General features: G+C 39.0%; 1 protein-coding gene and 1 non-coding gene across 3 annotated transcripts in view; both read left to right on the top strand.

Moving 5' to 3' along the window:
- malt3 (MALT paracaspase 3) overlaps positions 1 to 11,466 on the top strand; it is a 32,916-nt gene extending 21,450 nt beyond the window's left edge. The window contains exons 13-14 of one of the 2 annotated variants that reach the window (XM_062040631.1): positions 4,556 to 4,672; positions 10,545 to 11,455. In XM_062040631.1, coding sequence (XP_061896615.1) covers positions 4,556 to 4,672; positions 10,545 to 10,886 — 459 coding nt within the window. In that variant the 3' untranslated portion in view covers positions 10,887 to 11,455. Of the gene's footprint in view, positions 1 to 4,555; positions 4,673 to 10,544 lie in introns of both variants that reach the window. The other variant, XM_062040632.1, reaches the window with a different exon arrangement.
- A 1,191-nt stretch (positions 11,467 to 12,657) lies between these two features.
- Positions 12,658 to 12,729, top strand: trnah-gug (transfer RNA histidin (anticodon GUG)). Its single transcript has one exon. It is a non-coding gene; the product is annotated as a tRNA-His (tRNA).
- The last annotated feature ends 5,272 nt before the right edge of the window (positions 12,730 to 18,001 follow it).

Consider the following 18,001-nt stretch of genomic DNA (forward strand, 5'->3'; position numbering starts at 1 on the left):
TTTATATTGAATTCATGAAAAAAAAAAAAAACTTTTATTTTAAAAACAAAAACTAATTATTCGGGCGGGTTAATCTAGATATGTTAAACCCATCTTTATAAAGTCAAAAACCCAGGGAAGGTTTTTAATTGTGTTTTTAAATGCTGGTTTTAACCAAATCCATGCAATAATTAGTTTTTTTGTGTGCATTTAAACATACCAAGTGTGTGTATAGGGTGGCGACTACAGTATTTTCCGGGCTATAGAGCGCATGGGTACATTTTCAACCCACAGCACCTGCAGTGAGCAAACTCGACCAAAAGATGGCGCCCTAGCATTAACAATAACACACCTTTTCAGTGTCTGTCAGTGTTCAATGAAAATTATTTGTTGATTACAAATCATTATGGCCGTTAGCGAAGAAAAATTTATAAATTAACCGCGCCGTTTTATAAGCAGGATGGTTCAAAGTAGAGATGTCCGATATTATCGGACTGCCGATATTATCGGCCGATAAATGCTTTAAAATGTAATATTGGAAATTATCGGTATCGGTTTCAAAAAGTAAAATGTATGACTTTTTGAAACGCCGCTGTACGGAGTGGTACACGGATGTAGGGAGAAGGACAGAGCGGCAATAAACCTTAAAGGCACTGCCTTTGCGTTCCGGCCCAGTCACATAATATCTACGGCTTTTCACACACCCAAGTGAATGCAAGGCATACTTGGTCAACAGCCATACAGGTCACACTGAGGATGACCGTATAAACAACTTTAACACTGTTACAAATATGCGCCACACTGTGAACCCACACCAAACAAGAATGACAAACACATTTCGGGAGAACATCCACACCGTAACACAACATAAACACAACAGAACAAATACCCAGAACCCCTTGCAGCACTAACTTTTCCGAGACGCTACAATATACACCCCCCGCTAACCCCCCCCAACCCCGCCCACCTCAACCTCCTCATGCTCTCTCAGCCCTCTCATGTCCCAAATTCCAAGCTGCTGTTTTGAGGCATGTTAAAACAAATAATGCACTTTGTGACTTGAATAATAAATATGGCAGTGCCATGTTGGTATTTTTTTCCATAACTTGAGTTGATTTATTTTGGAAAACCTTGTTACATTGTTTAATGCATCCAGCGGGGCATCACAACAAAATTAGGCATACTAATGTGTTAATTCCACGAGTGTATATATTAATATTATAGAGGTTTATTTAAAATAGGGACAGATACAAAAACATAGACATCTGAGACAGTTATCCAATGTATGCTTCATAGTGTTTGTAGCCAAAGCTAATTTACAACACTTGTCCCCAACAACAACAACAACAACTACACAGATCCAACATCATTAAAATAGGAAAATAAAAAATAGAATAAGGCAAAGATGAGTCGATAATAATGATAATAGAAATAATACAGACAAAGTGCAAGCTAGATAAAAGCCAATAATAATAATAACACAGACAAAGTGCAGACTAGATAAAAACCAATTAGTAAAAATTAGTAAAAACTAAACATGGGAACACGATTGTTGCTCAACTAGCCATAATTTTGTTTGTTTTTTGAAAGTGACAAGTGCAGGTATACTTTTCAAAGTGTCAGGTAGAGAGTTCCATAGTTGTGGTCCTTTTATTGAAAAGGCAGTCTGGGCAAAAGATGTCCTACGAAATGGAATGCAACAGTTGCCTTTTGACATTGCTCGGGTGGTAGATTTGGTACCACTTTGCAGTCTTGTAATTGCCTTGCAGAGCAATTGGGGAGCAGAGTTATAAATACTGTATTTGGTTCAAATTTGGCAATGATGATATTGTATACTGTTCTTGTCTAGGACTTTCAAGGCGCGGTTATAAAGACACTCAATGGTCTTGATTGATGACTGGTGTGCCTAGGACCATGTAGTTAAGCCATAAGATATGTGTGAAAGAATCATTGAATTCATAAAAGTAAAAGCACAGCTGAGAGTTAAGCAGTTTCTTATAATCTTAAAACAGCCTAGGTTTTCCTTCATGGTTTTACACATTTTCGTAATGTGACTTTTAAAATTCAGCTGATAGTCTATGATTATGCCCAAATATTTGACTTCAGGTACCGGTACTTGTTCAATGAGCTCCTCATTAATTTTTATATTCAGGTTTGTTTAAGGTACCGGTAGCTTTTTTATGGAGAAGCAGACAGAGTTAGTCTTTTTAATGTTTAGGGTTAAACAGGATGATGCCAGCCAAGATGCTATTTTGTCTAATTTAGCATTTAACTTCCCAGCAACTAGAGTGCAGGTCTTACCTGATGTATATACGACTGTGTGATCCGCATACATCTGTAAATCTATATATGTGCATACATCTAGTAGGTCATTGATGTATAGACTGAATAGTATTGGTCCCAAGACACTACCCTGAGGTATCCCTGTTTCAATTTTGCGGAAGGAAGATCTCACATTAATAATGGTGACACATTGTTCACGGCCCTTTAAATATGACTCAAACCAGGACAATGACTGTTTGGATAAGTTTAATTTAGTTAGTTTTGAAATTAAAATGTCATGATTGACTGTATCAAATGCTTTTATTAAGTCTAGAAATACTGCACCGACCACCTGTCCTTTGTCAAGGGAATGTTTGATCTTTTCAGTTAAAAAACAAGTGGCAGATTCTGTAGAATGGTTACGTGTGAATCCGAATTGCAGGGGATTCAAATAGTGATTTGTCTCAAGGTGGTACATTAGTTGTTCGAAACAATCTTCTCCAGGACTTTAGACAAAACTGGAAGAAGGCTGATAGGTCTATAGTTAGATGTCATTCCAGCATCACCAGATTTTAAAAGTGGTATTACCTGTGCAGTTTTCCATCCATCTGGGAATTGCCCTGTTTTAATGGAAATATTAATAAGACGGGTAAGGATGCCGCTATATTTTTTAAGAAAAGGTGTTTCTAGGTTATAAATATCCTTTGAGTATGTGGTGTTTAGGTCATGTATGGCATTTAGGACAGTTGTCTGACTAACCTCCTTGAGCTGAAATGAGCTGTCTTGTTCATCAGGTATGTCTGTTGTTTGGTCATCATTAGTCATACAAGAGAAACCCGAGGAAATGTTTTTGACCTATTCTATAAAGAATTTATCGAACTCATTTAAGACTTGTGTACAATCAGTAATGATTTTGTCTCCTACTTTAAGTCTATATTGGGTTTGGGTGGTGTTACCCTCTGGGTTTAATAGGCTATGTAGTAGTTTCCAGATCATTTTGCCATTTCCTTTGGCCTCTAATAGCATGTGGATGTAGTAGTTTGATTGGGACATTCTGAGCTGTTTAACTACTTGATTACGCAAGCCTTTAAATATTTTCAAATCAGTGTCACTACGAGTTTTGATAAAAGTTTTTAAGGCATAATCTCTCTTTTTCATTAATTTCCGGATATCATCATTAATCCATGGTAACTGAAATTTTCTGTGGGATTTTTTTCGCTTTCTAATAAATGTATCAATAATGCGTCCAATGGTAGACATTAGCTGATTACAACAGGCGTGTACTTGGTCATGTTGTTGGAGCTTGTCCCAATTAATACCCTTTAATTCGTTTTCAAATGCAGTTGTTGATTGGCGAGGGATCTCAAGTTTAAAAGTTTTCTGATCTTGACTTTTAAACCTCGTCAGACGTTTCTTTGTGAGTTTTCTTACAGCTAATGTCAGATTATGGTCTGACAAGCCGATGACTAGATTGTACGTTTTTACGATTCTGTCAGGCTTGTTTGTGAAGATTAAATCAATTAGTGTCTGAGTGTTTTTAGTGACACGTGTGGGGGTTTCTATCTTCTGACTAGAGTCATGTTTAGATGTGAGGTCTTTTAGTTTTTTTCTGCAGTGTTTGTCTAGCCAGGTTAAGTTGAAGTCTCCGAAAACAAGTACTTCACTGTTATTCTTAAAATTCTTAAACAGTACATCTAAGTCTTCGCATAGCGTTGCAACACATGCAGATGGAGGGCTGTATATCACCAATACATTGAATTGCATGTTTTGTGATAGTGTGACATTAATACATAAACATTCAGTTGATATATCAGCAATCAGGGGAATTTCCCGGCATTAAGTGAGTCCTTGACATATATCAGTATGCCCCCTCCCCTTCCCACAGTTCGGTCCCTTCTAAAACATTTATATCCCGGAACACTGATTATGCTGGTTAAAATGTTATCATGCAGCCACGTTTCACTAATGCATAGAAAATCAAGATTAGACTCGGACAGTAATAATCTGATTTCATCACACTTGGGAACTAGGCTTCGGATGTTTAAGTGACCTCCCAAAATACCTTCGGGTTTCACTGCAGGATCGATATATCGGTATCGGTTGATATCGGAATCGGTAATTAAGAGTTGGACAATATCGGAATATCGGATATCAGCAAAAAAGCCATTATCGGACATCTCTAGTTCAAAGCGTGGGAAAAAAGTAGCGGCTAATAAAATATATTTTTAGGTTTAGGGTGTAATGGGGGGGGGGGCTTTAGGAGTCTAGTGTTTGGGGGCCCAGAATTTAGCGCTATTTTTGTGTGCATTCTCAGCCCATGGAAGACATTTTTTCTGGGCCCGGAAGGATGGAGGAGATGGAGGAAATGGACTCCATACTCTTTAACAAAGCTGACTGTACTCTGCGAGTGTGTGGACTTCAAAAACTTCAGGTACGTGTGCCACGGTCAAAGTCTTTGAACAGTCTCCAAACTTAAATTATGACAGTTTGACAGAAGAGTGAAAGCAAAATACGTGTGGAGACGACATTTCAACAGGTGCCCAAAGTATTAGCACATTGTTCTTTATAAAAAGAGCACCCCAGGTCTAGTGCCTCTCAAACGCTTTATCACCTTGTCCCTTTTTCTTAAGCAGTTTTGGCATAGCTTGGATTTTTTTAGGTTAATTATTAGGGCTGTCATCAACAAAAGATTTTCACAGTTGAATCTGATTCATTAGATTTTGTCATTTTCGATGATCAGTCTAATCTATGGTGGGTTTTTTTTAAGACAAATAAACATATATGTACCGTAGTAGTGTATACTGACTGGTCACTAGGGGTCAGTAGCGACACATGGATGTGTTGTAGCGCGAATGTGTGAATATTCCAAAGTTAATTAAAGGTACTTACGAATGGAGTACAGTCTTTCACAACAAAGATCTCATTTGCGACTTTTTACACCTCAGGAAAAAGCTAAACCAAAGTTTCTGAGGACCTCAACTCTGGCGCAACGCCAAGAAGACATTAAACATGACTAAATAAAGGATGTAAAAGTTGTAACAAAGTTTCTGTCTGTAAACCTGCGGAAGGATTTTTTCCTTTGCGGGCCGCGACGTGTCCAATTTCCAGCGAGCAATCCTACCAGGATCGACAGCGGGATTTTAATCTGACAGCAGCATGTCCCGAAAGCCTCCATCATGTCCTCCGTGTACAAACCCCGTTTCCATATGAGTTGGGAAATTGTGTTAAATGTAAATATAAACGGAATACAATGATTTGCAAATCCTTTTCAACCCATATTCAATTGAATGCACTACAAAGACAAGATATTTGATGTTCAAACTCAAAAACTTTATTTTTTTTTTGCAAATAGTAATTAACTTAGAATTTCATGGCTGCAACACGTGCCAAAGTAGTTGGGAAAGGGCATGTTCACCACTGTGTTACATCACCATTTCTTTTAACAACACTCAATAAACGATTGGGAACTGAGGAAACTAATTGTTGAAGCTTTGAAAGTGGAATTCTTTCTCATTCTTGTTTTATGTAGAGCTTCAGTCATTCAACAGTCCGGGGTCTCCGTTGTCGTATTTTACGCTTCATAATGCGCCACACATTTTCGATGGGAGACAGGTCTGGACTGCAGGCAGGCCAGGAAAGTACCCGCACTCTTTTTTTACGAAGCCACGCTGTTGTAACACCTGCTGAATGTGGCTTGGCATTGTCTTGCTGAAATAAGCAGGGGCGTCCATGAAAAAGACGGCGCTTAGATGGCAGCATATGTTGTTCCAAAACCTGTATGTACCTTTCAGCATTAATGGTGCCTTCACAGATGTGTAAGTTACCCATGCCTTGGGCACTAATGCACCCCCATACCATCACAGATGCTGGCTTTTGAACTTTGCGTCGATAACAGTCTGGATGGTTCGCTTCCCCTTTGGTCCGGATGACACGATGTCGAATATTTCCAAAAACAATTTGAAATGTGGACTCGTCAGACCACAGAACACTTTCCACTTTGCATGAGTCCATCTTAGATGATCTCGGGCCCAGAGAAGCCGACGGCGTTTCTGGATGTTGTTGATAAATGGCTTTCGCTTTGCATAGTATAACTTTAACTTGCACTTACAGATGTACAAACCCCGTTTCCATATGAGTTGGGAAATTGTGTTAGATGTCAATATAAATGGAATACAATGATTTGCAAATCATTTTCAACCCATATTCAGTTGGATATGCTACAAAGACAACATATTTGATGTTCAAACTGATAAACATTTTTTTTTTGCAAATAATCATTAACTTTAGAATTTGATGCCAGCAACACGTGACAAAGAAGTTGGGAAAGGTGGCAATAAATACTGATAAAATTGAGGAATGCTCATCAAACACTTATTTGGAACATCCCACAGATGAACAGGCAAATTGGGAACAGGTGGGTGCCATGATTGGGTATAAAAGTAGATTCCATGAAATGCTCAGTCATTCACAAACAAGGTTGGGGCGAGGGTCACCACTTTGTCAACAAATGTGTGAGCAAATTGTTGAAAAGTTTAAGAAAAACCTTTCTCAACCAGCTATTGCAAGGAATTTAAGGATTTCACCATCTACGGTCCGTAATATCATTAAAGGGTTCAGAGAATCTGGAGAAATCACTGCACGTAAGCATCTAAGCCCGTGACCTTCAATCCCTCAGGCTGTACTGCATCAACAAGCGACATCAGTTTGTAAAGGATATCACCACATGGGCTCAGGAACACTTCAGAAACCCACTGTCAGTAACTACAGTTGGTCGCTACATCTGTAAGTGCAAGTTAAAACTCTCCTATGCAAGGCGAAAACCGTTTATCAACAACACCCAGAAACGCCGTCGGCTTCGCTGGGCCTGAGCTCATCTAAGATGGACTGATACAAAGTGGAAAAGTGTTCTGTGGTCTGACGAGTCCACATTTCAAATTGTTTTTGGAAACTGTGGACGTCGTGTCCTCCGGACCAAAGAGGAAAAGAACCATCCGGATTGTTATAGGCGCAAAGTTGAAAAGCCAGCATCTGTGATGGTATGGGGGTGTATTAGTGCCCAAGACATGGGTAACTTACACATCTGTGAAGGCGCCATTAATGCTGAAAGGTGCATACAGGTTTTGGAGCAACATATGTTGCCATCCAAGCAACGTTACCATGGACGCCCCTGCTTATTTCAGCAAGACAATGCCAAGCCACGTGTTACATCAACGTGGCTTCATAGTAAAAGAGTGCGGGTACTAGACTGGCCTGCCTGTAGTCCAGACCTGTCTCCCATTGAAAATGTGTGGCGCATTATGAAGCCTAAAATACCACAACGGAGACCCCCGGACTGTTGAACAACTTAAGCTGTACATCAAGCAAGAATGGGAAAGAATTCCACCTGAGAAGCTTCAAAAATGTGTCTCCTCAGTTCCCAAACGTTTACTGAGTGTTGTTAAAAGGAAAGGCCATGTAACACAGTGGTGAACATGCCCTTTCCCAACTACTTTGGCACGTGTTGCAGCCATGAAATTCTAAGTTAATTATTATTTGAAAAAAAAAAAAAAAGTTTATGAGTTTGAACATCAAATATCTTGTCTTTGTAGTGCATTCAATTGAATATGGGTTGAAAAGGATGTGCAAATCATTGTATTCCGTTTATATTTACATCTAACACAATTTCCCAACTCATATGGAAACGGGGTTTGTAGCGACAAACTGTATTTAGTGACAGTGGTTTTCTGAAGTGTTCCTGAGCCCATGTGGTGATATCCTTTAGAAATTGATGTCGGTTTTTGATACAGTGCCGTCTGAGGGATCGAAGGTCACGGTCATTCAATGTTGGTTTCCGGCCATGCCGCTTACGCGGAGTGATTTCTCCAGATTCTCTGAACCTTTTGATGATATTATGGACCGTAGATGTTGAAATCCCTAAATTTCTTGCAGTTGCACTTTGAGAAACGTTGTTCTTAAACTGTTTGACTATTTGCTCACGCAGTTGTGGACAAAGGGGTGTAACTCGCCCTATCCTTTCTTGTGAAAGACTGAGCATTTTTTGGGAAGCTGTTTTTATACCCAATCATGGCACCCACCTGTTCCCAATTTGCCTGTTCACCTGTGGGATGTTCCAAATAAGTGTTTGATGAGCATTCCTCAACTTTATCAGTATTTATTGCCACATTTCCCAACTTCTTTGTCACGTGTTGCTGGCATCAAATTCTAAAGTTAATTATTATTTGCAAAAAAAAAAAAGTTTATCAGTTTGAACATCAAATATGTTGTCTTTGTAACATATTTAACTGAATATGAGTTGAAAATGATTTGCAAATCATTGAATCCCGTTTATATTTACATCTAACACAATTTCCCAACTCATATGGAAACGGGGTTTGTAGAAAAACCCTCCCAACACTATTAGTAAAATATTCTTGTGTGCAGACAATCGCCCTAAATTCTGGACTGTAAGCCGCTACTGCTTAAAAAACGGTGCGCCTAAAGGTGTGTTATTGTTAGTGCTAGGGCGCCCTCTTTTTGGACAAGTTCGCTCACAGCAGATGCTTCGGGATGAGCACATTACTGCTTTGAACACTCTTGGCATTCTCTCAATGAGCTTCAAGCACACCTGTGAAGGGAAAACCATTTCAGGTGACTACCTCTTGAAGCTCATCGAGAGAATGCTAAGAGTGTTCAAAGCAGTAATCAGAGCAAAGGGTGGCTATTTTGAAGAAACTAGAATATAAAACATGTTTTCAGTTATTTCACCTTTATTTGTTAATAAGTACATAACTCCACATGTGTTCATTCCTAGTTTTGATGCCTTCAGTGACAATCTACAGTGTAAATAGTCATGAAAATAAGGAAAAAACATTAAATGAGAAGGTGTGTCCAAACTTTTGGCCTGTACTAGAGATGCGCGGATAGGCAATTATTTCATCCGCAACCGCATCACAAAAGTCGTCATCCACCCGAACTAACATTTTATCAAAACCACAACCGCCCGCCACCCGCCCGTTGTTATATATCTAATATATATAACAACGACATTCAATGCGTGCCACACATTAATATCTCTTGGCCACGCATTAGAGGCTAAGAGATATTAATGCGTGATAATATTATTTATCATTATTATAATATTACTATCATTTCCATTAAGAAAGTGTTGATGTTGTTATTTTTTCCCCTGGTCTCTAGTATTCCCTTTTTTAGTTTGTCGCTTACCACGTTTGCTGCCGGCGTTGCAATCTTTTTATTTTTTTCTTCTTCTTCTGCTGTTGTGTTGTGTTGTGGTGTGCTGTGTCACGCCAAATTTCTTCCCCCTACAAAAACCTTCCCTCCCCCATTTACTTCCGGGGCTGCGTCCAATAAAATCACAAAGTTGCCGGGGGTCCTTAACCTGCACGCGACTGTCCTGTTTCGCGCCTGTACAAAAAAAAACAATAATCGATTTCTTCAGATTCCAGCAGCTGTCAAAGACGAAGTATCCTTCCAGCGACGGGCAGTCAAAGCCGAAGTGCTATCGATCGCTGTCAATGACGTAAGAGGAAACATGACCACGGAAGTACATGGGGTGGGGGGGGAGGTTTTTGTAGGGGGAAGAAATTTGGCGTGACAGCTGCAGCAGTGCCTGATGAATAATTGCCTGTTTCAAAGAGTGCTGCTCGTTTTTCGTATGTGGGTAACAACATTTAACTATGTATATATATTTCCGAATTGGTTCAACCGCCACCCGCCCGAATCTATTTAAAATCTATTTTTTTCGTCATGCATCCGCCCGACCTGCGGATTATCCGCGGACTCCGCGGTTGTGTCCGCAAACCGCGCATCTCTAGCCTGTACTGTATATACTTACAGCATGTTTAAAAAACGATGGAGGTTTTTTGGATGTTTTTTAGAGCGCTTAATAGGCGGACTAGAGCGAAGACCTTTACCTCCATTGTTAGCTGACTCTTGTTAGCGTTTATTTACGAGTTAGAATGCATAAAAAAAGAAAAACATATGTGTATTTGTCTCACATAAAGCTTCTGAATGATAGGCAAACAACAGTTTTTTTAAAGTTATGTTTAACTAGCCTCTCTGACGATTCAACTGGAAAACCGGTTGATAGTGGAATCAGATCACAAATCGAGTCGTTGAATATTTGCCAATTTGAAGACAACCTTAGTGATGATATTGCTGCATGATGAACCCCTGACCAACTGTTTACATGAATATTGCAGAATAATGTGGAAGCCCTTTTGGTTGTTGGTGTTTTAAAGCTTTTGACCAGTGTAATTACAGAAAAAAGAGCTGATATGAGTGTTATGTTTGCTTTTTGTCAGGAATCACTGGTCATCAAGGTGGATCTACATTATACTCACATGGACAGTAGGGCGCGCCTTACAGAGAGTCAACAGGTGGACTTAGGAGAGCCTATGGTGGCCTCCTGCAAATTGTACAAGACACTTCAAACTAAGTCGGCCATGAAACCGGACTCGGCTTCTGCACAAAGTACTGGCAAAATTGCACACTGCAAGAACGTGGTCGATCACACACGTGCCGGTCCCTGTCGCCCTTTCACCAGGAAGGCGGAGTGCGGCGCTAACGTGGCAGTCCTAAGGTGCAACGAACCTGAGGAGAACGATGAGGATGAGCTACATGACCCCAAAAGGGACAAGCGGTAGAAAATGGATGGATGGACTTTAGATGTCAATTTTAAACCATTGTCGGCCTTTTCTACTGTAATGTTACTAATTTAGCCTTCTACTTGTACATGCTTTATGATGATGACAATTGAATGTTGTTTTGTGTGTCTTATAATATGTTTTCAATTACTCAAAACTGAAAAGCTTGGATACAGTACTTATTTGCAATCAAAAAGGTGTATTGATCATTTAACCCTCAGGAGACAAGGACTGACGTTTTTGTCCTTTCAGTACATTTTTGCTGTATTTCTGGCTGTAATTTTGTTGTGTGCCATTATACATACTTTTTCCAAGGAGGGTTTTTATTTATGTTAAATTTAAAAATGTTAATGTCCAATTATTTCACTGGTGTACGATAGATACACTGGCGGTTATTCTTCACTAAACCAAAGCCAAACAGGACATAAAAGTAATTTTTCAAAGGGCATAAAAACAGTTTGGATTCTTTTTTATTTTATTTTTTTAAATCAAATTTCTCAGTCAACTTCAGCCATAAACAAAAATAGCAAACATGTATTGTTTTAACCCCTTTAAGGGCCTTTTGATCAAATTATGTCACCGTTGTCAATTAGCATACATTTGCATAACAGTTATTTTACTAATTTAAACCTGTGACATCTGATCAAAAGGCCTTCAAAAGAGTAACAAGTTTTAAAACATTACATAAATTATTTTTGTTTAAGACTGAAGTTTATTAGGAGATTGAAAAAAAACGTAAGAAAAAACTGATACTGTATTTCTTTCCACGTACTCTTCGTCAAACACACCATCAGCAGCTTCACTATATTTTGAGGAATAAATGTTTGCTGTTTACATATTAGCTAATCATTCTTGGTTGGCGTTAGACTCATTCTGCTTCAGTATTGTGCAGACTAGCAGTGCTACGCTCAAATCGCATCACATAGTTGGCTACACGCTCGGTCATGTTTTTGAAGATTTCTTTTTTCAATCCAGTGAATATCATCCGCTTTCTTCTCAGCACTGTCCCTCACACTCACTTCCTTCCCAGGGTTTGAAAACAAAGCTAAGTCCATCTCTAGCTATAAGCCAGCCGCACCGTTTTATAAGCCGCGGGGTTCAAAGTGTAGAAAAAAAATACCTAACATGATTTTTATTTTTATTTTAACCATTTCAAAACCTTTCTATCAATTGATGTCACTGTTGTCAGTTAGTATACCTTTGCATAACAATATTTTACTAGTTAAAATTGTTACATTATGTGATCTCAAGCCCAAAGAAACATCATAAAAATATCAATCCAGTATGTGTCCTGTTTAGCTTTGAAAATAATTAATATCAAATGTCCCCAGATTGTTTCAGCTGTCGACATGTTTTAACAATGCCAAATGCACCGATGAAGACAATTATGTCTCAATATAAAAGTTTCAAGTCGGTCATAAACATTTGTATTAATAAAGCAAGACAGGAGACGCGCAGTCATTAAGGAAACTTATAGCTAACTAACTGGCTAATCAACGGGACATTGTAATGAAATAGCATCGATTAATAATATGTTTAACACTTATCAGTGACAAAAAGTCGAGTACTTAGTACTTTGAAGGCAACAAGCAGTTCACAAATATGTAGAATATAGCAAAATAGTCGTCTTTACCGTTAGTTTCACGGTGCTCGCTAGAACTTTACTTAACTAATTGAGTACTAACATTTGCAACAGTGTGAATCTATGTAAGAGTGTAAAAGTCTATATGATAATAGAATTTAGTGGAAGGCACTCGGTCCCGATTAGCTCGCCGTGATCGTATAGAGGTTAGTACTCTGCGTTGTGGCCGCAGCAACCCCGGTTCGAATCCGGGTCACGGCAGGGGGACTTATTTTATAATATTTTTTTTCGATAATGATATACTTTGTTTGAAACAGAAAAATAACCAACACCCGCCCTCTTTGCTGGACATGAGGAATCACTTCTTTTTTTTATTTTAATACAAAGGTCATGAAAAAGAAGGTTTCAACAAATGCATCAAGGTTAGGGATGTCCGATAATATCGGACTGCCGATATTATCGGCCGATAAGTGCTTTAAAATGTAATATCGGAAATTATCGGTATCGGTTTCAAAATTATCGGTATCGGTTTCATAAAGTAAAATGTATGCCTTTTTAAAACGCTGCTGTGTACACGGACGTAGAGAGAAGTACAGAGCGCCAATAAGCCTTAAAGGCACTGCCTTTGCGTGCCGGCCCAGTCACATATCATCTACGGCTTTTCACACACACAAGTGAATGCAAGGCATACTTGGTCAACAGCCATACAGGTCACACTGAGGGTGGCCGTATAAACAACGTAAACACTGTTACAAATATGCGCCACACTGTGAACCCACACCAAACAAGAATGACGGGAGAACATCTGCACTGTAACACAACATAAACACAACAGAACAAATACCCAGAACCCTTTGCAGCACTAACTCTTCCGGGACGCTACAATATACACCCCCGCTACCCCCCCCCCCCCCCGCCCCCACACCTCAACCCGCCCCCCTCAACCTCCTCATGCTTTCTCAGGGAGAGCATGTCCCAAATTCCAAGCTGCTGTTTTGAGGCATGTTAAAAAAAAAAAAAGCACTTTGTGACTTCAATAATAAATATGGCAGTGCCATGTTGGCATTTTTTCCCATAACTTGAGTTGATTTATTTTGGAAAACCTTGTTACATTGTTTAATGCATCCAGCGGGGCATCACAACAAAATTAGGCATAATAATGTGTTAATTCCACGACTGTATGTATCGGTATCGGTTGATATCGGAATCGGTAATTAAGAGTTGGACAATATCGGAATATCGGATATCGGCAAAAAAGCCATTATCGGCAATCTCTAATCAAGATCCATTAAAAATGATTAACTTCGCTACGTAGTTTAACTACATTTCCCAGTAAACAAGTAGCGATTTCCACGGCTTAGCTATTTTTTAGACCCATGTAGCGGAGAGCTAAGCTACATGCTACAAAAGAAGAGAGAGGGAGAAGAGAAAGAGAGAAGTGGACTAGTCTAACTCCATGGGAAGGAGACAACATATACGGGAAACATCAATGATGATTGGTTGTTTACGTATAAGAACATCCATAATTGGTTGGTTGGTTTACTATGATGAGTCACGATTGGTTAAGATTAGGGCAAAACATTAGGGACAGGCCAATCAGAGGCAAGATAGGGCGGGTCATGGAACCAAGAAGTGAAATCACAACAGACATCCCAAATGACAAAGAGAGAGTCGGAGAAGAGAAGAGGGAATATTCAAGCAGGCGATTTATTTATTTTAAAAAACTAGTGGACAATGACAGAGGGATTATTTTCCTTAAATTTATCTTTTAACAATGTAGACGACGTCCAGGAAACCCACAATGCGTCTACTTCGCCATATTTAGACAAATATATGCGTCTGGCTAAAACATTCATTTTAGTTGTTTACCATGTAAGCCCAAATCAAAACTGCTCTCGACATGGATACACATTTAAGAACACACGTGATTGTGGCGGACATGTTTGCTACAGTATAGCCTGTCTAAATGCCACATTTCATTTTCATTGGTGTTTAACAACAAGACACATCCTACCTACCCGGATTGTAAATAATCAAATGTAAATAATCAAATGTAGATACCTATTCTTATTCTTATGCTCTCTGATCTCTATGTCTATGTCCACTACTTGCTGTACATATCCTACCAAGTCAGTCTTACACTGTTCCAATGTCCATTTCTCTGATGATGCAATTGTTGATGACTGAAGTGTTGATATCAACCAAACCTACCCCCCACCCCTCCACACCCCGGATTGTAAATAATGTAAATAATTCAATGTATAAACCCCGTTTCCATATGAGTTGGGAAATTGTGTTGGATGTAAATATAAACGGAATACAATGATTTGCAAATCATTTTCAACCCATATTCAGTTGAATATGCTACAAAGACAACGCATTTGATGTTCAAACTGATAAACTTTTTTTTGTGTGCAAATAATCATTAACTTTAGAATTTGATGTCAGCAACACATGACAAAAAAGTTGGGAAAGGTGGCAATAAATACTGATAAAGTTGAGGAATGCTCATCAAACACTTATTTGGAACATCCCACAGGTGAACAGGCAAATTGGGAACAGGTGGGTGCCATGATTGGGTATAAAAGTAGATTCCATGAAATGCTCAGTCATTCACAAACAAGGATGGGGCGAGGGTCACCACTTTGTCAACAAATGCGTGAGCTAATTGTTGAACAGTTTAAGAAAAACCTTTCTCAACCAGCTATTGCAAGGAATTTAGGGATTTCCCCATCTACGGTCCATAATATTATCAAAGGGTTCAGAGAATCTGGAGAAATCACTGCACGTAAGCAGCTAAGCCTGTGACCTTTGATCCCTCAGGCTGTACTGCATCAACAAGCGACATCAGTGTGTAAAGGATATCACCACATGGGCTCAGGAACACTTCAGAAACCCACTGTCAGTAACTACAGTTGGTCGCTACATCTGTAAGTGCAAGTTAAAACTCTCCTATGCAAGGCGAAAACTGTTTATCAACAACACCCAGAAACGCCGTCGGCTTCGCTGGGCCTGAGCTCATCTAAGATGGACTGATACAAAGTGGAAAAGTGTTCTGTGGTCTGACGAGTCCACATTTCAAATTGTTTTTGGAAACTGTGGACGTCGTGTCCTCCGGACCAAAGAGGAAAAGAACCACCCGGATTGTTATAGGCGCAAAGTTGAAAAGCCAACATCTGTGATGGTATGGGTGTATATTAGTGCCCAAGACATGGGTAACTTACACATCTGTGAAGGCACCATTAATGCTGAAAGGTACATACAGGTTTTGGAGCAACATATGTTGCCATCCAAGCAACGTTACCATGGACGCCCCTGCTTATTTCAGCAAGACAATGCAAAGCCACGTGTTACATCAACGTGGCTTCATAGTAAAAGAGTGCGGGTACTAGACTGGCCTGCCTGTAGTCCAGACCTGTCTCCCATTTAAAATGTGTGGCGCATTATGAAGCCTAAAATACCACAACGGAGACCCCCGGACTGTTGAACAACTTAAGCTGTACATCAAGCAAGAATGGGAAAGAATTCCACCTGAGAAGCTTCAAAAATGTGTCTCCTCAGTTCCCAAACGTTTACTAAGTGTTGTTAAAAGGAAAGGCCATGTAACACAGTGGTGAACATGCCCTTTCCCAACTACTTTGGCACGTGTTGCAGCCATGAAATTCTAAGTTAATTATTATTTGCAAAAAAAAAATGAAGTTTATGAGTTTGAACATCAAATATCTTGTCTTTGTAGTGCATTCAATTGAATATGGGTTGAAAAGGATTTGCAAATCATTGTGTTCCGTTTATATTTACATCTAACACAATTTCCCAACTCATATGGAAACGGGGTTTGTATATACTCTGATGTTTATCTTGTGTGATGACTGTATTATGATGATAGTATATATCTGTATCATGAATCAATTTAAGTGGACCCCGACTTAAACAAGTTGAAAAACTTATTTGGGTGTTACCATTTCGTGGTCAATTGTGCGAAATATGTACTGCACTGTGCAATCTACTAATAAAAGTTTCAATCAATCAAAAAACAGTAGCTGACATTTTGTTCATTATTTCTACTCTTTATATTTTGACACTGAATAGTTGAATCATTTCGAAACAAACATGACTGCAAGATATTTGTTATTTCATGCTATAAATCACAAATGGCTATTCAGATAAAGGAAGTTAGCTAATAGAATAAACATTGTTTATACTCTTTATGCAGGGGCCCCAGCAGGTATTAAATGCACTTTTTTTGAGGGCAATTTTGCATATCATTCACAAGCCCTACATAACACAAGAACTTTTTATATGCATTCTAGTTTCTAATATACGGCAAGTACGATGTGGCGAACAATGCAGTTAATGGGAGTAATCTATTGTGCCCCATAAAGTATTCTAAAAACATACTAAAACCGCCAACAATACTCCATTTACACCTACTCTTCGTCAAACACACCATCAGCAGCTTCACTTAACTCAAATTTCTGATTGCAACTTAAAACACATGTGGCTAAAGCACAGCTCTTCAAATAACCTAACATGTTGTTTTTTTTATGTTAACCATTTTAACCTTTCAATCAATTGATGTCACTGTTGTCAGTTAGTATGCATTTGCATAACAATATTTTACTAGTTTAAACTCGTTACATTATGTGATCTTAAGCCCTAAGAAACATCATGAAAATACATCAAAACATTAATCCAGTATGTGTCCTGTTTGGCTTTGAAAATAATTAATATCAAATGTCCCCAGATTGTTTCAATGGTCGACATGTTTTAACAATTCCAAATGCACCGATGAAGACAATTATGTCTCAATATAAAAGTTTCAAGTCGGTCATAAACATTTGTATTAATAAAGCAAGACAGGAGACGCGCAGTCATTAAGGAAACTTACAGCTAACTAACTGCCTAGATAACTAATCAACAGGACAGTATTTATGAAATAGCGTCGATGAATAATATGTTCAACACTTATCAGTGACAAAAAGTGGAGTACTTAGTACTTTGAAGGCAACTAGCAGTTCACAAATATGTAGAATATTGCAAAATAGTCGTCTTTACCGTTAGTTTAATGGTGCTCGCTAGAACTTTACTTAACTAATTAATGCTAAGATTAACAACCGTATGATCTAAGAGTCTATATCAGGGGTGTCAAACGTACGGCCCGAGGGCCGGATCAGGCCCGCGATCAGGTTTTATCCGGCCCGCGGGATGAGTTTGCTAAGTATAAAAATTAACCTGAAATTTTTGAATGAAAGAAACTGCTGTTCTAAATGTGTCCACTGGATGTTGCAATAAATAAATAAATGATAAATGGGTTATACTTGTATAGCGCTTTTCTACCTTCAAGGTACTCAAAGCGCTTTGACAGTATTTCCACATTCACCCATTCTCACACACATTCACACACTGATGGAGGGAGCTGCCATGCAAGGCGCTACCAGCACCCATCAGGAGCAAAGATGAAGTGTCTTGCCCAAGGACACAACGGACGTGACTAGGATGGTAGAAGGTGGGGATTGAACCCCAGTAACCAGCA

This window comes from Entelurus aequoreus, linkage group LG03, assembly GCF_033978785.1.
Source record: "Entelurus aequoreus isolate RoL-2023_Sb linkage group LG03, RoL_Eaeq_v1.1, whole genome shotgun sequence".
NCBI lineage: Eukaryota > Metazoa > Chordata > Actinopteri > Syngnathiformes > Syngnathidae > Entelurus > Entelurus aequoreus.